The sequence below is a fragment of the Strigops habroptila genome, chromosome 7 (assembly GCF_004027225.2).
Source record: "Strigops habroptila isolate Jane chromosome 7, bStrHab1.2.pri, whole genome shotgun sequence".
Classification (NCBI taxonomy): domain Eukaryota; kingdom Metazoa; phylum Chordata; class Aves; order Psittaciformes; family Psittacidae; genus Strigops; species Strigops habroptila.
In genome coordinates, this window is record NC_044283.2 from 52,452,814 (window position 1) to 52,473,525 (window position 20,712).

At 39.4% G+C, this 20,712-nt stretch overlaps 1 protein-coding gene and 1 long non-coding RNA gene across 6 annotated transcripts in view; one reads left to right on the top strand and one right to left on the bottom strand.

Annotated features, from left to right (window-relative positions):
• Positions 1-2,095: 2,095 nt before the first annotated feature.
• On the bottom strand, positions 2,096-4,396 carry LOC116915272. The gene is made up of 2 exons (XR_004389933.1): positions 3,793-4,396; positions 2,096-3,405 (listed from the first exon to the last, which is right to left on the bottom strand). It is a non-coding gene; the product is annotated as an uncharacterized LOC116915272 (long non-coding RNA).
• NFKB1 (nuclear factor kappa B subunit 1) overlaps positions 4,090-20,712 on the top strand; it is a 62,297-nt gene continuing 45,674 nt past the window's right edge. For 3 of the 5 annotated variants that reach the window (XM_030492137.1, XM_030492140.1, XM_030492141.1), the window contains exons 1-3: positions 4,600-4,727; positions 16,649-16,701; positions 17,832-17,916. In XM_030492137.1, the coding sequence (XP_030347997.1) occupies positions 16,657-16,701; positions 17,832-17,916 (130 nt within the window). In that variant the 5' untranslated portion in view covers positions 4,600-4,727; positions 16,649-16,656. Of the gene's footprint in view, positions 4,123-4,190; positions 4,728-6,730; positions 6,786-16,648; positions 16,702-17,831; positions 17,917-20,712 lie in introns of those variants that run through there. The other 2 variants (XM_030492139.1, XM_030492138.1) reach the window with 2 other exon arrangements.

The window sequence follows — 20,712 nt, forward strand, 5'->3', positions numbered from 1 at the left end:
ATTAGCAGGCTTACTTTGTGGAAGAAGAGATAAAAGTAGACTCATAACTATCTATCAGCTATTAATGCAAGAAAACTGTAGGATGTTGGAAGAGAAAATATAGAAAAGGCAATTTGATAAACTGCCTTCCATCCATTCAGATCTTCTCCCCACTTGGAATGTAGGGCCAAGCTAACCTTTTATTTACCTTTATCTATATCTCATGCACAAATGTCAGCTATCACACAGAAACAGTTTCACCCACACTCCTATTCAGATTAGTGCTTATCCTCAGTTATACCGTATTCAAGGTTTCATGAGCACTTCTGTGGGTTTTGTTTTGGGTGGGGTTTTTTTTTTAGTGACTTTAATCTTCCTTTTCTTGTTTACTTCTAGCTCTCTCCAGAGGTTCCCCTTTCTCTATTAATTATACACAACAGCCATGTCCACAGCCTCATAGTTCTCTTATTTATATCTACCAAATTTATCTCCCCCTTCCCTACCAACAGCTATTCATTACTGAAATCTTTTCCTGCTTCAGCTCTGGCACTTTTATCCAATCCACTAGAAATTTAGTCTTTCAGCACAGTTACAGGTCTGAACTGCTTTGGAAATAATGTGAGATCCCATACCCAATTTGTGGTTCTGTAGGAAGCAAGTGAAAGGTACGTTTGGGATGCAATCTGTGTAACTACAGGAGACACCACGCCGTTCTGAGTTTTGTAGGGCATTACTGTGTCCATCTAAGTGCTGATGAAATACAGAATGAAATTAGGCCAGGTCATCACCCACCAGAAAACAGCAAAAATGACAGAAAGTACTTTTCATGGATGCTGCAACATGGGGATTCAGTGGCATCATTGAACTCTAGACCTTGCCAGAGCTGCAGTTCAAACCAACTGATTTTGCATGTGTACTTTAAATACTTATGTATCTTTTTATACAGTTTCTATTGTCTACTTCATTAGAGCTCAACACATTCAGTCTCAGAATGATGGCATCATCTTAAAAATACAGTAATTTTTTTTAAGCATATTATTATAATTAAGCATATTATTTTATTAAATTTAAGCATATTATTTTAATAATTATGTTATTATTATTCAAGTTACAGGAGATGACTATGCAAACAGCAAATGTTGGCTAAACATTGATAACCTACATGAGGACTGGAGTGTGTGCAAGACAATCACTGGCTACTAAGGCAAATCAGTTCTCACGGGCATGATGAAGAAATAAGGCATTAATCAGAAAGAGATTTGGATAATATGACCAAAGACTTTGAAAGGAACTATCTCTCAATAGTTATTTTAGACTTTCCCCCATCTTTTCCCATTTTAGGGCCAAAGCTACTATGCCAAAGGGAATGAAAAGACCCCATCCTAATTCCAATAAATACCTCAGAAAAAGACAAAAAAATAAAGTAGAAAACTCCAGTGATTTCCCCCCCCCCCCCCCAATTTGGGGATACCAATTAAAGTGAAGAGTGATTATTAAAAAAACAAAAAACAAAAAAAATCCCCCCCAAAAACCCCCCCCACAGTCTTACACATTTACCTGTTTTCAGATATCCCTGGAAAAAACCTTAATTCTCAGAAATAACACTTTCCTCCCAAGAAAAAAACGTTTACAGGACTAGAAAGTACTGAGACCAAAGATCTCTGACCTCAGAAAGGCATATGCACTCCCAGAGTAAACCTTGCACATACCAGACACAGCTTTTAGATTGCATTTATGTATTAGAAAACCTATAACACACAGAACCTACCAAGGTGAAACAACTTGGATAAATGCACAACCAGAAAACCTTTCTTCCACCACACCTCCCCAGCTATCAGAGGCTGTCACGTGGCTAAAAACATTTCGCACTGGCTACGCCAGCTCAAGAACATAAGCATCTGCTCTTTTACTTCCAGCTTTAACCACCTGCACTTCATTTGTGAGCTGATGTTGTCCAGGTACTGAAGTATCTTGAGGTAATAGCACAAACCTGTGTTATCCAGGAAGGAGGCACCCACTTTATCACTGCAAACCATTCACAGCTGAGTTTATATTATCTGCCTAATTTCTCTATTAGTTGGGAACAGGATTAGAGAAATAATTGCTCACTTGGCTCTTCAGGTAAGAAGCATGTCTTTAATGCAGCTCATTTATCTAGAGTATCCCATGAATATCATTTTACCAAACAGCCTGATGTTATTGTGAGTTTCAGCAGAAATAACATTTCTGTCATGGTGTTGTTATAAGAAAGACAAGTTTATGCTTTAAATATAACTTAGAAGAGGCTTTTCTTTTAACATCTAGATGTTTGTGGAAGCTGATAAGGATTTCACAGGAAAAGATGAGCCTGAGTACTTGATGTGTCATTCTAAAATAAATCTACCAGGTAAGTCTCCTTAAGCTTTGGAACTTTTCTACCTTGTCTGATTTCCGGGTACTTGTTCATACAGGTTTTGCTCTGTGAGCACACCTTTGACTTGCTGTGACATGGCACCTTTCCTTCCAAATGAATCTTATTCTGAAACTTCATATATGTTAAATCCATCTAAACTTCCTTCTTAAAGGGCTTTGGGGCCCAGTTCTCTCCTCACTTGCTCTACTTACTTCAGTGCACTTGCTTCCATGGGAAAGACTAATACAGAATCTTGAGCGTCCAGAAAGCACCCCAATGTAATAAGGAAAAACATGTTTTATTCAGAAACGGTGAGTCAATCTCAATTCCCAGTTCGCATTGGGAAGAGAATGGGGGAATGCACTTTTAGAAGTGCATCACAGAGCATGAGTGGCAATTCAAACAAAGGAAATGACTGTCTCTTCATACATATGCATGTGTAATCTGTATGAGATTTTGGTTCTCTTTAAGAGACAGAGAAAATCCTTTTGCAGTCTCAGCTCTAATTTTAAATGAGTGAATCTTTGTCCCAACCCAGAGATGAGGCACAAAGCATTACCATCTGAATCTACTCCCTTTCTAGTAATGAAATTGTTTACCATCTGGAAAGACTGGAAGCGTGCAGCAGCATAGTCTCCCTCTGTGACATGACTATCCATACAGCGTTAAAGATAAAGCTGTAATAGCTCTCTGATAAAAATACCCATTTCTTCTTATTCCAGTCAACAGGTGGCTTATGATTTGACCCTATTTCTCTTGAATTTTTTTGTCTAAATTACAGTTCCTTATGTCAATAAAATAAGCAATAGTTGTATCATTTCATTCATAAATGGAGGGGTTAATCCTTCTTACACATTATGATTTTTGTTAGTGTTCTTCAACTCTGAGATAAATACTTACTGAAGTCCCACCTCATGTGGCTTTCATGGCATAACAAAATCCTCCACAAGTGCTTTTCAGGTGTGCTGCTGACTTTCTGGCCTAACACACATCAGGTGAGCCACATTGGCTGGTGATTTGAGGCGCTCTTCACCCTTAACAAACCAGAGATTTAAGGCTCAGCATAAAGACGTTTGAATTTAAATGCTTTATGTAGTATCTGGGCCAATTAAACGTGTCACTAGCTGACTTTCTTCAGCCTTGGCTAGATGTATCTGGCAGACTTGGTTACTGTACAGTTGCATAAGAATGTCAGTGTTTTAAGAAACCAAAAAAAGTTTGAACGTTACATTTATCTACACAGAGCAACCTGGTCTAGTGGAAGGTGTCCCTATCCATGGCAGAGGGCTTGGAATTAGATGATCTTTAAGGTCCCTTCCAACCCAAACCATTCTGATTCTATACTACAAACTTCGATTCCAGTATTAAGACGACCAGTGTATTATTGACGGTTGGCGCTATTTAAAATAAGTTAAACCAACCTGGGAGTCTGCTCTGCCAGAAGCTGTATAAATCCAGAGGAAAAATGGTGCTGTGTAGCCTGTGCTGGCTGTTCGGTGGTGTTTTCAGACATCAGGTCTATCAGTAACCTCGTTTTGTGAAGCATCCGTGAATGCCAGCCAAAAGCCAGGCACTACATAGGTGGTTTAAACTAACTCTATGCAGTCTCTTCCCTTCACAACTTTTTAGGGGTCAACCGACAAGAAAAGGTCAGCAGCCACCCGGTGGGGCCGGACTCCACAGAAGCATTCCGAAAACGTCGCTGTGAGCCAAGCAACATGGACAACGACAGGATTATTCCTGTGGCGCTGGTAATTCCATTGGGATGAAAAGGCTCACGTATTTACGCGGCTTCCTCCAGGCGGGAGGGCCTGTCCCTGGGAGCGAGAGGGATTTCACCGCAGGGGGGGGTGGGTGGCACGCCGGCCTCTCCTTGGCTCCGCGCTACCCCGCTCGCTTCGCCGCTGCCTCTCCTCACTCGCCCGTGGCGGGATTCTCCTCTGCCGGGCGGTGACGGGCCGCCCGGCGGTGCTCGGAGCCGCACGGCCGCCCCTCCTCCCGCTCCCCCTCTGCCCCCCAACGGCTGCTCGCTCCCGCCCCGCCCCTCCAGCGCTGCCGGAGCGTCAACGGGAATTTCCAGCCAGGAAGTGCGGCGGGCCGGGGGCAGGCGGGGTCGGAGGCCGCGCAGGCCGGTGCCGCTCGGCTGCCCGCGCCAGCGGGCCCGCGGTGGGGCGGGCGGACGGGAGGGAGGGAACGAAGGAAGGAGGGAGGGGGGAAAGTCCGCGCGGAGCCAGGGCGCGGGCGGCGCCGGCGGCGTCACGCCGGTTACATGGCGCGGCGCTGAGGGACGCGCGGCGCCGAGGGACCTACTAGCGGCAGACGAGGACGAGGCGCCGACAGCCCTGCCGTGCCCCGGGTGAGCCTCAGGCGGCCCCTGACGCGCCGCTCGCTGCCTTCTTCTTCCCCTGCCCTCACCTCGGCTTCTTTGCCGCTGGCTGCGCTTCTTCCGTCCCGTGCCGGCGTGGCCCGGCACGGAGCGAGTGTGGGGTGGGAGCGGGCAGCTGCGTCCTGCCCGGGCTGGGTCGCGGGGAGTGCTGCGGGGAGCTCGGGCCCCTCCGGAGAAGAGGTTTGCAGTCAGGAAGCGTGTCCCAGGGGCCGGCCCCACGCGTGGCGCCGGGCAGCCGCTCGGCCGTGACCTCGGCCCGGGTGTGGACCGACCTCCCGCCGGAGCGCCGGGAGCGGCCGCCGCGAGTGCCGGCGGTGGAGGGAAGGCGGGCAGGCGGCCGGCGCCATGTGCCGGGGCTCGGGGCGTTGCGGGGCTGCGGGTCGTGTGGGTGCCGGCTCTGCCGGCGGGGTGACTGTAGAGGGCGGGAGGAGGACACCGCTTCTTCCCGGCGCCGAGTTTCTGGAAAGGGCGATTCCTCCTCGTTGTTGTACTGTTGTGCAGGAAATGCCTCACGCCTCTTCTGTGATTTATCTATTTTAAGCACGTAGTAGGCTTTTCCGCTGCTGTGTTAAGAGTCTTCCTAGCTATGAGAGGGTGTCTGTGAAGGGCTGTCATGTTAAGCGAAAGAACTTTGAAAGCCCAGCTTCTGCTAGGGCATGCAAAGGGGGTGCTGCTGCTTACGCGAGTGGTGCGCCGGTGACATCTGTGCTTATCCTGAGACACGGTTTGGAGTGTCTGCTGTTGTGTAGTTGTCGGCTGGCCTTGAAAACCCGGAGTTTTACCATGCAAAACTTAGGTTCGCTACTGGCAGCTTTGGGTGCCCTTGTCCTGGGTGAGGCTTGCGGAGTGTCACAAGTAGTATAAATAAAGGCTACTTTCAAAGGTAGTAAATAGCGAGGGTAATTTCGTACTAAGCAGTGAGAACTTTTCATCATTACAAGGAATATTAGTAGGCTTATTGCTCTGTTAGATTTGACCTTAAAACCAAGAGTTTTCAGCTTTTCATCATCACAATTATGTGTTTACCTATTGACACTTTCTGCTTTAAGGGTAACTTTGGTAAGGAAGCGCTGTGAAATTATTTTATGCAAGCATAAAATGGGTATGATTTCTGAACTGTAGTACAGATGAGCTATGTATTATTTGGCGATTATAATAGTGCCGTGTACTGCTATGTAATTTCATTCAAATAAGTAAGCATGAGTGCCTGAAAGCATTTGCGGAGTAAGTCTTTGGAGGCAAGGGATCATCTGCTTCCTGTTCCAAAATCTTTGCTAAAGAATAACATCTAAAAAAAAAAAAAACGAATTTTTTTGGGTTTGTTTTTTTAATGGTTTTAAAATGCTGATTGTATTTGGTATGTTCTGTGCTTCCAAAGTCCTCTGTTCACTTATTTTGTTCACAGGGAAAATTAGTACCAAGTAGATGGATTCTCTGCCATGCTCTCATGCCTTACATGCTGTACAGTGCTACACCACACTGTCAAGCTCACAGAACAGGGCTGAAAATACAGCACTTGCTTTTATTGACATCCAGAGTCTCTGTGCTATGTACTGTGAAGTATCCGCTTTTGAAATAGTATTTCAGTCAAAGCATTTTTATTTTTTCAGAAGAGAATTTAGCTGCCCGTTCTAGGAAAGCGTTAAACAAGATGTCATTCTAAGACGTCATCCTGTCTGCAGTGTTTTGTAATCCACAGGAAAGACTACAGTCTAATTGAGAAAACGAAAGAGGAAGAAGCAGCCCGTAACTATCCAGAGGCAGATCCTCTGTTCTGTAAACTTCCCTGGCTCAAGAATTTAACTGACAGTTATGCTGAAATGTTACTGTCGGGATCTGCCACAGAGTGTGGAGATTTCAAGGAAACTCAGTACTGAAATATGTGAAAGATCTGTTAAATAATGTAATATGAAATATGAAACAGAAGGGGAAAAGCCTTTTTCTTTCCACTCTTTATACTTTTTTTTTTTTAGAGGAAGAAATGTCAATCAGTGGTAGAGTCATCAAAAAGGGAGTTTATTTTCTCATGTAAGTATTGAATATACCTTAAGTAGAGCTAAAATTCTAAAACTGAGCACAGCTTTGTATCACTTTGTCATGTTGTGTGTTTTTTAAAGAATAGTGTTATAGGAGATCGTACCTGTGTTCAGTTAGTTCAGTCAGCACCTTGGCAGTGTTTTTGTGGTATATATTTTGAAAAGCAGAAGATTGTGCTAGGGGAAAAAAAAAAAAGGTGTGATGGGAGGGAGAACAAGGGAGTCTTGGCCAAGGGTGAGAGGGTGGAAAGCATACAGTGATACTTTATTTATACACACATTCAAAAATTTCCTGCCTCATTTATTGAGAGACAGTAATTTAATTGCTTCTCATTTACTTGAGAAGCTTATTTTACTATGAGAAGCTTATTTGACTTTTAAAACAAGTTTTAATAATTAAATTTAAACTTTTTTTCGTTGAGATAGCATTATGTGAATTCAGTAATGGATACTTACAAATAAATGTCATTGAAGCATATTTGCTACCTAATAGATTTGTGTTTTCATGAAAACAATACTCTTCCTTTCATCACTGCCTTTTCCCAGAATCTTCCCTTGCCACTGTCACATAAATACGTGCAAACTCCAGAAGTAAGTGGTTAGGAATTCATGTCATCGTGCTTATCATTGCAGGGTGTGGAAGAACAGGAGCCAAGTTTCAAGGCCCGTGAGCCTTTACTATCAAGGATGCTCTGTGGTGACTAGAAGAGTTAGGGTTCAGGTCTCACTCAGAAGTGAAATGCATACAAAATGTTGTTTTGAAGTTCCAGAGTTACAGTGAAAGATGTATTTTTTTACTAACTTACAGTTGGCTTTCTGATGTACCTAGTGATGAGCAAATTCTGTGGTCTTCAGAGATTCTGTTTAATTATTCTGTGTTTTCAGAGACCACTTCAAAATGTAGTTGCTAGAATCTTCTCGCCTTTCAGTGCTGTAAATGTTTGCCAACTCTAAATTCAGAAGTATTAGTCTTAAAGAAAAATGTTACTCACTTCCCTAAGCAACTAATGGAAATTCTAAAGTTAGTTTAATTTTTTCTTCCCAACATGTTGATAGCTTTTCTTTGGTTGTCAGACACAAAATAATGCAGCTATTATAAAGCAAAGAGGATGCTTTATAAGAAGAATGTTTCAGGCAATTAATGAAAAAAAAAAAAAAAAAGTTTCCTGGTCTTGGTCACTTTTAGCTCTGACACAGGTATTTTACAAGTGGAAGTTGTAATTTGATGATGTCCTTTAAATAAGCTGTGAACCTTTCATGAAGTTCTGTGTTGATAAGATCATAATTACAGTTGTCATTTACTGTGCCCTTAGGTCAGTGAGGCGCTAAGTTTGCATCTAATTTTGAGCATAGAAATAATGCAGTGAGTCTTCTTCAGTGCTTTCATTTAAACATCTATTTTGCCAAAGCACTGTTGACTGTTTCAGAAGTCAAGCCTTAAAGATGTTTCAAATTGTTCTAGTCTCGGAGTATAATCCTTTGTTCAGGATTTAGGTGGAGCTGACAAGCCATGTAGGGGGAGGAAGCTACCGTTGCTACTACTAGCAATTTTTCCTCCTTTCAACTTTTATGTTATTTTGAAAAGCACTGCCAGATATAATTTTTTCTTAATTTAAAATGCAGAATTAGCTAAACTGCAATACCTCTGTATTTCATTGCATCCTTCAAGCAGGCTGTACTGTTATCGACAGATCAAGAGCAAAGCAGGTCTGAGTTATGTGGTATTGGGTTTTTTTGTTTGTTTTCTTTGTTTCTTTTAAAGATCATATTTCTTTCTATCTGTTTAAACACTTATGGACAGATTTTAACACATGAAATAAAAACAAATCAGATGTTTTTTGAGTCTTGTTAAAGTGGATTTTGTTGTGTCATAGGTTACTGTAGAAAACAGGCTGCAGAAATTTTACTGTTTATTGGTTTTGGTTTTTTTAAAAAAGCCTTAGTAACCGCTTTGCACCTGTAGATTTGAATCCTAGGGTGTAACTGCAACGGTGCTAGACTTGGTTTCTACCTGTTTGGTTCCACTTACTGGTAATATTTAACTGACCATTTCTGTCACGTTGGTCTCAGTGGCTGTTCAAAACCAACAGAACACTGAGAATCCCTTAGCTCGCTCTTGTGCTTGCAGTGGTAACAGCCCTTGCTATTTTATGAGCCCTCTTCTGCTGCTGTTGTTCATGAAATGAGAGACTGTGTCTTCAGTAAGACCCCAGATCCCATGTGGAAGTACCTGGAGATACTGCAAACCTTATGTGAACTGGACTTCTGAAATCTTGGGTTTGCTTGTTACTTGGCTTCTCAGAAACTCTGTTCTTCCCCACCTCCCTCCTCTCCCTCCCCCCCCCCCCAAAAAAAAAAAAAAGGAAAAGGTTTGCTGTTTAATATTGATGATTCATTATACCTAAGGCTTACAGAATGGGTATGTGTAGCTTTTTAAGTTAAAATTTGGCTTTGATGAACAACTTTGTATGAACTAGAACTATTTCTAAAGAACATTCAGTAATTCTTTTTAATTTGCAGCAAAAAGTAACAGCATTTTAACATGGTATTCAGGTTAGTTCAATTAGCATTACCACCTTATGTGGTAAATACACATCGTGTAGTTACTGCAGTTGTTCTGCTGTGTTGAACCTCAGTATTTTTACATGCACTTAGCATTATACATATACCAGAGTATGTTTGCAATCTATTTGAATGCTGTTTATTCCTTTGGTTGAAGTTACTTTGAATGTGTTTTAACAAAAACATTTAACTTGATTCCAGCAATATCTTGAAAAAACAGTTTATGTGTTTATGGCATCATAGTGTTTCCTCTTGTCATGTTAGTTCACTACTTTCACATCTGGAAAAGGAATAAAGCATGCAAAAATTATGTTTGTAAAGCTACTTAATAAAACTACCATTCAGGTAGTTCAGTTATTCTTTACCAAGAGAATTTTCTCATGCTGTGGCTTTTTCTCAAACTTATAGTTTTCTGTTGTAATAAATTTGAGCCTAGATTTCCTACCATAATTCTGCACCCAGAAATTCTGATTCAGAGCATCACACTTCTGCAATCTCTTTAATACTTGTGATTGTTTTCATAGCCTAAATGTTTCGTGTTTATATACTGTTGTCCAATGATGCATGTGCTCATGACTGAAAATATTTGAAAATTTTAACTTAAAAAGATTTTTAATCTTAAAAATGCACAGGCAGAACTCCCAGGTCCCACCCAACAGGAAATAATAAGCAGACTTCATATAACAAGAAGAGGCAATTTGTGGTGTCCTAGGAAAACAAACAGTGTCATTTAGGGTTATGTAGTGTTATTGCAGGTGCAGCAGTCTACCTATGAGAACAAGTCTGCAGAAGAAAGTGTCTTCTATAACAATTCCTTTCTGCACAAACCTTTTCTCACTTGTGTACTTGAGAAATTATACTCAAATCTTTATTCAGAGATTACAAGTCTCTGTGGTAGCTGAAGGAAAGTAAAAAATAGGACTTCCGTGTGCTGCTTTTGCGGAAATTAAGCGTTGTTGAGTTTTATACTGAGAATACAGTTTCCTTAGAACAACATCACCCTACATCCCCAGGTATTGAAGTCATAGATGGGGGGAAAAAATAATAGTGAACTCTTAACATTTAAAGGCAAACTTCAAATTTCAAGTCTGTTTCATTACCAGGTTGAAATTCCCTTAAAAAACCCCAGTAGTTAATGGGGCTCCTTGTCCACTTCAGCGAGTTAGCAATCACCTCTCATGGTTTTTAAAATGCTTTTTCTTTCCTGTTTGTGCTGTAAAGATCTATGCCAATAGTGTGAGTGAAAGCATACATGAAGTTCCCTTAATATTTTGGTTCTGTTTACTTTTAAAATACACTTTTAAAATGTGTATTTTAAAATACTATAACTGTTTATCACCTCTTATTTTGGATAATCCAGAGATATGCTGTCTGTAGCACATCTTTTACTTTTATTTTAGAAAGAAAAATGTGTGTGTGACTTCAGAAACAAGTATAATAAAATGGATGCAATTGAAATGAGTAGTTGAGAACAATGTAAATAAAATAACCATTACTAAAACCTCTTCTCTGTTAAGATTTTTCTTGGTTAGTATTTGGGAGGGGAATGTCTCTCCTTCCCCTTTCCCTAATCTCCCTTTCCAGAAAACTTTCTTCTGCAGCAGCTTCATTAATGGCAACAGTAAAGGAAGTACAAGGTGCTGGTAGCTAAGAACTTTCAGAGTTTAGTTGTGTATACCTGCTTTAAGCAGGTTTGGACTATATGTGTTCAAAATGCCAGCAACTGTTTGGAATCTTGCCTCTGCAGTATTCCCAGTGTTGTTACACTGCTTTTAACAAAAATAGGATTTATTTTTCTTGAGAAAACAATCTTTTATTGAGCCTTCAAAAATTGAAGTGGTTGGAAGGACATGCACCACTTTAAGGGTTGTCCAGATAACTTCTGTAGGTTCATGACACAACATCAGTGTCCTCTGAAGCATCAGAAGACCGAAGCCTGTATATGTACGTGGCTTGCTATTTTGTGCAGAGTCAGAAAATAGCAGTTCTCAGATTTCCATTTTTCCCCTCCATGTGCTTCTCTAAGAATGTATTCTATATGAAAAGGTTTTTGATCTGGAGCTGTACTCCCAGTATTTTGGAAAAATAATTGGGCTACAAGAGAAACGAAGTGCAGAACGAAGTTGAGAGGAGGTGGACAGAGCTGAGGTAAAAAGGCTAAGCATTGAAAGGGATGGGGGACATCCTGACTTCAGAGGCACTGCAGTGATGAAGGCCGGAGCCTAAACGTCTTGGATCATCTCTCTGTTGTGTCAGAGCAGCCAATTCCGTCCTCTAGCCAAAAATGTCTCAGTAGCTCTTGTCCTGCCTCCAGCCCTGACCCAGCAACTCACAATGTCTATTGCACAATACATTTCCCAGCATCTCTGTGTGGGGAAGCGCTGATCTGTAAAGCAGTTGTCTCTATACAGATATAGATTATGTTTTGCAAAGGGTAGTGCAAGGATGACTAGTTGCCGCTGAAAGTGAACAATAATAGTAAACAATCCCAGGTAAAATGCTTTGTAGAGACTGTAAATGCAATAGTTACTGTTTCTGCTTTGATCTTTCATAGCTGCTGTGGGATTTCAGACAACTTGATGCTGACCCTAAAAAAATAGTTCTCTGCTATCAGGTAGTCTGCCATGTGTTATAGTCCTAATGTAGCAGAAAGCTTACAACTTAATATATCACACACTGTCGTGGTTTAAGCACACACACCTTTGCCTTTCATCCTTATTCCTCTCTATTTTTAATAAGCAAAATAAAGAGGCTAAGAGCATAGTCACAGTGAAATTCATTATTTTCATTCAGTGTCCAGTTAAAGAAGTTTATTTTTTAACAGGTAAATTCCAATGAAAGCCAAGTTAAAGACAAAAAACAGTCTGCTAAAAAACTTACAGGAAGAACTGTGCTTTCAGTGTATCAAGTCAGCTGAAGTGTAGTAGTTGAGTTTCTTGTCTTGAGGCTTGCTTTCTGAATCCTAGCCTTGAAAGGTGAAATCTGAAATCAAATGATCGAGATAAACAGAAATGAGAATTCTTGTTCCTGGATGAGAGCATGCCTACATTAATTATGTTTTTTCTGTTTTAAATGCATGAACTTCTTGAAGCTTTAAAACAAATATTCAGAATACAATAAATAAACTCATGTTCTTCTAGCTGCGCCTGTTTGTACCTGGTATTTTTTGGTTATTAAGGAGGGGTGGTAATGCAAAATAACTGCCATTAGGTTTGCTTGGTTGGTTGGTGCAACCCCATCATGTGCGATATAAATGTATGCATATATCTGATAGGGTTTTTTCTTTTTCTCCCCTTTTTTTTTTTAACCTTTTTCACAATGGCAACTGACCTGCTGTGGGAAGAAGGGAATGCTGCATGCATACAGGCATCATGCAGACACACTTACAGTCCCTCAGTAGGCACAGCTGTGTGGTTTCAGACAAGTTAAGCTGTTCTTTATGTTTTCTTATTGCACTAGGAGCTAAATGACGTTCCTTCACCCACCTTCGAATTTTCACGCTAAAAAATACAGTGAATTGAAATGTCTAGTTTTCTGTGCTCCATTACCTGAAAGACTCCAGACGATCTGCCGGGTGGAGACTGTCATGGTTGTTTGTGGTTCGCAAGGTGTAGGGGTATTTTTTTACTGTAGATGCAAGTTTGCAGTATTGTTTGTGGGTATTGGTGATTATGTGGGAAGCAGACATGTAGTAATGCAAACTTCCGTGATTATAGAATCATAGAATGGTTAGGGTTGGAAAGGACCTTAAGATCATCTAGTTCCAACCCCCCCAAAACAATTTTAATCCCAGTCATCTTCAAATGAGAGGTGGTTTTGACTTCTCTAAGATGCATATAGCAACAAATACAGCATGGATAAAAACAGTCTCTGCTCCAAAATATAGCTTGTGTAAGGAGAGAATGAACAAAGCTACTTGTGGTACATGCTAATCTTAGCACTTAATGCATACAGGAAAGGTGCATAGAAACTCAAGCAATAATAGGGGAAGAGGCCAATTAAAAGTCATACAATTAATGATAGGGTCTGTTTTTCTACAAATGTGTTTTTGGTTTTTGATCGTGTTATTGATTCCCTGGGTTTGCCTCAGTTTTCTTGTAAGAGGAGGAAACTTTGGGTTTTGTAAACTAAATACATCCTAAGGAGACAAATACTATTTTGGAGGTAAGGCTTCCAGAATGTTTTATCGTCTTTGAAAGAGAGCAGAACATCCAGTGAAGCCAAGAGTGTTTTCCATTTTCACTTAGAGGGGTCATTTTAAACTGCTGGGTTAATTTTTGTCTAGGCCTTGAAAAGGCGATCAAGTGTCAGTTTATACACAAAAAGGCATATGTTTGCACTTCTAAGTCATCATGTGTTTATAATAAACTGGCTTAGCATTCAAGCCTGAGAAAATGTCTTTAACCTCTCCCACAAATACTGCAGCTGACTGTTGAGCACAAAAAATCTCAAGTAAGAGACACCTGTGGTTTTGGTGTGAGAGCAATTGCACTTAACACCTGGTTAGAAATTCATTAGTATGTACCTACAGCAACCAGGTAGTATGTGGGTAGTTACCTTGCTGCTTCTGAGTGTAACATTTATCTTTAATGACTGCTGTTTTGCTCTCGTGACATTGGCTTTCTGGCTGATGCAATGGACAGAAATGACCATTTTGATCAGGTGAAACTGAAGGGCTGATTCAGATAGACATAGGTGTTACTTCAGTATGGATTCTAGTTCTTATATCAAAGTAATTTAAATGAAAAGTTTTCAGAAATACTGCCTCTGTGGTGTTTTTGCGCTGTGTTGAAGTTGTGTTGTAGAACTGTAAACATGACCAGGAAGCGCAGCAGGTGCGAGAACTGCCCCTGTACCACAGAGTTCTACTGGAGTGAGTGTCATGCAGTCCAAGAAACCGGAACAAGGCAAAGGCAAAAGGACTTGCTGTTAAATTTATCCTATTGGACTTACAGAAGAGGCTGTGAGATGTTTTGTTTGAAAGTTTTGCAAGGAAGTATACATTTAGCAAACAGGCAGGTGGGCAGATGCTGTTCATATTAGCTCCTTGGATTTTTGTTTGTTTTTCTGGGAAGACACATTTACTATGTCATCTGGCTGCTTCAGGTGCTTTGGAACACAATTTTGCACATGTGACTCATGAAATAGTAAGTGATTACATATGAGAGATTACAAACCAAATATTTTAGGACCAGCTTTTACTCTGCTTCTGCAGAAGGAATCTGGCATTTGCGCTCACAGTTACCTATGGGTACAAATCAGTATGCATCAGTAGGGTGGGTATTTTCTGATGCCTCCTAAAAAATGTTGGCTGCTGAGGTGTTCAGGTTGTTTTCTGTAATATCTACGTCTTTAACTGGGAAGTGTTTGCCAAAAACTAAATTGCAGTTTTTTCAGTAACCTGTCAGTTGGTGATTAAGGTTATTTTCTTTCTATGGAACAGAATGTCAAATAAAAACATGTTAGTAAAGTTTGTTACATGCTAAAGGTTTTGTTATGCCTTGTATGTTGACTTTTTTTCCATAAAGATTTCTAAGAACAATAGCAAGTTATCGACAAAACTAACCCTTTGTAGAATATGCCTGTGAGATAATGTGACTGACTGACATTTTTTAATATTGCTGAAATCCTGATACATATAAATTAGGTGATGAAGTAGATCATGGGTGACTTGAAGTACAGCATGGGTGGATGCTTGTTACTTTGTTTACTAATTTTGGGCTGAAACCAGTTGCTTTCTATTTGCTCAAATACTGCAAATAAATATTACCAAGTAAATATTTCTCTCTAAAATTGAATTAAAACAGGTGAATATTTTTATTTTCTAGGTTAAAAAGTAATGTTATCCTCATGGACCTCTTTTTCCTGAAAGTTATCTGTGTATTAAGTGTCTCTTGTTTCTCCATTTTAGGTTTTCTTTCATTTTCTGCTTGTGTGGGATGGATGCTTATCTGTTGTCTTTGGCACTTGTTAGCAAGCTGAGTTGAACCTCTGTTAAAGTGAAGTATCTGAGTATTCCAAGTTTCTTTTTATTGTTTGTCTTTCTAGTTCCTGTAGAAGGTACACTGTGACTCAGTTTTTCTTTACTGGTTTACTGATCACTTGCCACTCTCTTTCAGTTTTCACAGTTCCCTTTGCTTTGCTGGAAAACATGGCTCATGTTCATTGTGGTGGAATATGAGGGCCAGTGACATGTTTCTGTCTTCTGTTAGTTATTAACCTTACTTAAAGTGTCTGCTTGTGTGCAGATAAGTCTCTTGAAATAGTCACTACAGTTATTTCCAGATGTTCTCTTGGAGAACCTTTTTTAGTAAAATCAACATAAGTGAAATTGTAATTCTTTCAAAAACATCAACATGAAAGGAAATAACACTGATCTTTTATAATAGACCTAATAAATTCCTAAGAAAATTTCCAGGCTCTGCTACTGGCTTGCTACTGCCGAAAGTTTCCCAGTGTTCAGCATTTACATGTAGACTTGTGAGAGAGGGTTAGGTATGTTGCACATCAAGAATTGTCATTGTAAGCACAGAGCTGTTGTGGATACCAAGCACTTGTGGACCTCTGGCAATAAAGGTGTCCAAAATTAGTCAATGTTTGACAGCTGTTTTTATTTAAAGGAAAAACACTGGATGCTCGTTCTTGGACATCTTTGTCTTTCATTTACTATTACTTCACAAGAAAACTGTTAGTGTTCATTCATGAATGCTCAGAGTCTTTTTATTACATAAAACCACAGAATCCTGCATTTGCTAAAGCATGGTAATGGCTTTGTGGAAAGTCTAATGGCAGAGCAAAGATAGAAACAAATGAATTCCTGATTTTAACAAATTGTTATTTCAGGACTTTGGCTGTAATTTTTAGTTGCTTTGGGAGCAGGCACTGGAGAATCCTAGCTGTAGCCAGTCTTGTCCTTAGCTTGTCCTTTCCAAATTCTGAGGAATTGAAGAGTATTTTAGAAATTGTTACCATAAGGGTCAAAGGTGAGGCTTTTAATTCATAGAACCATGGAGTGTTTTGGTTTGGAAGGAACCTTAAAGATCATCTAGTTCCCACCCCTGCTATGGGCAGGGACACCTCCCACTAGACCAAGTTGCTCAAAGCCCTGTCCAACCTGGCCTTGAACATTGCCAGGGATTGGACATCCACAACTTTCCTGGACAACCTGTTCCAGTGCCTCAGCACCCTCATAGTGAAAAATTTTTTTCATAATCTCTAAAGTTTCTCTACTGATGTACATTGGGTAAAAAAAAAAAAAAAAAAAGAGTTCTGATCATGTGTTTTGTGTTTCAGGAATTAAAATGGCAGGAGAAGATTCCTATATTATGGGAGTGTCTGATCCCCAAGTAAGTGGATTTGTGTATTTTCAATATCTCTGTATTTTCTCGTAGCTCTCTGTTCTGGATTCCTCTCATATTGTCCTGCCATTTCCTAGGCTTTACAACATGGAGACATAAAAGCATTCTAGTTACTGGCAGAAAAGAGGTTTGGGGAAATCTAGGGGGATTTTTCTCTAAGGCATTTTTATGTGACCTGCAACGTGCCTTGCCACTGGTGAAATGCTGAAATGAAAAGGAAAGCTAGGCCTGCTGAAAGAAGCAGTTGAAAAAATACAAATTTTTTTGCCTTGCCTGCTTGTGACACTTGCTCTGAAATTTATTCTGTGGTTTCTTTGTTTTCTATCTGAAAATAAAGCCCATTAGGCCCTGAAAGGCCCCTTTGTATGATTTTTTTGTGAAATTTTCATTGATGCTGGTGACTGAAATGTTCATTCGCTCACACAGATAAGAAGGCCTAGCTCTTCAGAAGCTCTTCCTGATCTATTAGGTCATTTCGTGATTCATTTGAATTATGAAATTGGTGCTTGAATGAAAAGTTTGAGATCATTTCTACTCAATTTCCAAAAAGAAACTATCTTCTCCCTTATGTGTGCTGCACTTTGGAAGAAGATAGATTTATACCTGACAACATTCACTATGAGTTAAGACATGTCAGCATTCAAAAAACAAACAAACCCCCAAACTTTAACCTGGTTATACTGTTTTCTTGCATTACAGCTTGTAAATATATTTACGTAAGGAATGTGGTCTGGTGGGGTTTAGGCACAGAAGTGAAAATGAAAACTCACAGGGTCTCACCAAGGCCTTGAGCAAAACATCTAGGGTCAGATTTTCAGATTTACTGTATAAGCTCTTTCGAATATATAGTTGTCAGCGCAGGTAAGCAAAATGCATACTTAGAAATCTTGCTGAGCTCCCTGTGGTCTCATGATACTGGTGGAACTTGGTCAGTACTATCAGCTTTGCTTGCACTGCTGTTGCCAACAGAAATAAAATACATATAAAATATTCGCGTACTACACTGGTGTGTTTGCAGTCTCAGTATTTGCAGAGAACTTTAAAATTCCTTGCTGATAGATGTTTTATAAAATTATGTATATGTGTAGTAATGAAGATTATATTTTCTTTTGACACAGATGTTTGCAATGGATCAGTTCATGGGAATGAATGCATTATTTAATAATACAAATTACATCACTTCAGACTTACCACTACGAACAGGTAGGAACTGTTGCTATTTGATTGTGCTATTGTCCTGCTGTTTCTTTCAGTTTTTTTGTAAAGTTCTTTTCAGAGGCTTTTCTGTTTACACTCTTGTATTTCATAATGCGAGACCTCAAGGTTGTCAACTAGACTTTTTATTACACCTTTATGCATCTCTTTCTTACCATCAGGAAACTTTCAACAGTAAGGCAAGTCTGATTTTCTTTTGGCTTGTACAAAAATGGAAAGTTTCAATTGGCTAAATGGTTTGAGTGACCAAAGAGCTTTGAGTGACCGGTTTCTAAGCATCTTCAGTGACCTACATGTTTGTATTGCCAGATGCAACATGTACTTTATTTTTGATTTTGAATGGTGTTTCATTTGTTGTAATAATTATTAAGGTATTTGGTTTTCACTAATAACATGTAGAATATGTTCAACTTCCTGTATCATTTGAATCTGTTTTTCCTTTTTGGTGACTTGTCTGCTTCCTGTAAAGTGGCAATCTGTATTAAAGGGACCTGACAATTTCCTGAATAATAAGACAAGTTTGAAAGTTCAGAGTCAAATTTTGCAACCAACTGCTGCAAATAATCAAATACTGTTCTGTAGAGGTCTGACATGCAGTTCTTCCAGTATGGTTTCACAACAGTTATATCAAATAGAAGTGTGTTATATCTCAGCCAATACCTTGATCAGCCTTGATCTGGTTTTGGTTGTTAAATTTCTTTACAAGTATTACTTCTCACTTAAATGTAGAAAACTCTTTTTTCCTGCATAGTTTTATTAGAATAACTGATATGAAAAGAGGAAGGAAATAAAAATTTATTTAAATATGTGAGGTTTTTCTCGATATATATGTCCTATAATGTACCTTCAGTATAGCTATTAATGTCTTTTAACACAACAACTTTTTGTTGTTGACCTGTTTGTTGTATCAGGGTGTAGCTGGTATCTTCTGTATTGCAGATTGCCTTTTTTTTTTTTTTTTGGTTGAAAATGCAAGTCACTTTTTTGCGATATTTGATACACTTGACAGCAGTGATGGTGTGATGGGTAAAATGAAATAATTAGCTTTTAAATTCATAGGTAAAATTCCACTGTAAAGTAACAGTAAATGCTGATTTAAAAATACAAATAAAGGCATGCTTATTGCTTCAGTGTTTCCTGGTTTAAACAATACTTCAGTTTTCTTGACTGAATAGTAGCAGGAAAGGATAAAGAAACACATATGGTACAGATAGTTTCGTTTCAAGATAAAATGTTCTGATGAGCAAAGCTCTTGAGAAGCATCCAACAAATTAATGCTGAAATCATTTGTGGTATGTTTTTATTAAGGCAGATAAAATTGTTCAGTAAGATTCATCTGTGTACGCTTAAAGGGCTTGTGCATTGTATACTAAGGGGTTTTTTTGCTGTTATCCCAGAGTTTCTGTGGAACAAATAAGGTTATTGGAATTTTGATTTCTCCATAATGATCTCTTACACGTACCTTTTAAGCTTGCTCTGTACGCCTCATGCCAGACTCATTCCATACAAATTATTCAGATATATAAAGCTGATTTTCAGATACCTCTGTCCTGTCTGAACTAGAAAACAGCTGGTTTTAAAACCATGTGGGGGAGTCAAGAATTCACTGAGTTCTGCAGTCACGGAAAACTCTTACTGGGCTAAGTCTAGCTCTATTCTTAATTTGTAAAATTGTTTAAAAAAGGCTATTTTTTAGTGGCACTGCTCTTGTATACAGCTGCACTATAGGAGGTACAAAATGTTTTTTAATAAAGGATTATGGATTTGGGGTTTTCACAAGCAAAAAGTTAACCACAAGTTTTAGAGAAGGTTATCATTTCAGTGGCATCTGTTGATGCCATAGTGATTTTGTTTCTTGAGTAGTATCACTATAATACTTACTTGCTCCCCTGCTTGAGACTATGTTGTGTTAATTACTGTGGACTAGTTCTTCAGTTATAAGGTAATAAAAGAACTTATATATTATGCTTTAGTTGTTTCCAAGCAGGAACTAATGATTTCTTTTTACACAGAAAGGCCAGTTAAAAATTCTCGTGGGACTTTCCAAAAGTACTTCCAGCTGGGATATGGAGAGGATAAAATAAGTGTTCTAAAAAGGATTTTTCTCTAGGACAGATGGATGATTTAAAAAGAAAGAACTAAAGATATTAATTGTTCCTCCTCATTTGGTGTGGTACCTACGTCTTTCAATCTGTGCATTCATAAATGCACAATGTCAGACTTACTACATTGGCAGACAGGTTTAATAGATAACTGTAGATTGCCGTATCATGCCAGTGTAGCTGAATCAACAGATAGCTGGGGAATTTGGGGACTTTCTGATAATAGATGTTCTACTGTTATGTTAACATTTACAGTAACAGTAGAAAACCTTTGAGATGTCAGGACAAGGACTTTCTCAATGAGGTTGTCAGTGCTCAAGGGTCTTTGCTTGCTTCTTTTTCTCTCTCGTGTGTCAGTTTTAAGTAAAAATTTGCCTTGGTTATTTTGGCTCTAAAGCTGTAGTAGTTACGTGGTTCAAGTTCTACGTTTACATTTAATTCTAGAAAGAGAAGTAGTCTCTCTGTGTCTTTGGTGACAAAAAAAATGTACCTATAACAAGTGCCGTAACAGTGCAAACTGCAGGACTGAGCTGTGTGTTTAAAACATCGCCATCAGCAAAGGCAGTATGTCATGAAGTCAGCCACCTCTGACTCATTGGGACGTATCATGTCTTTGAGAGTTAGGTACTAGTCCTCAGTGGCATCTGGGATGGAGTGAGCATTATCCAAGGCATGTATTTAG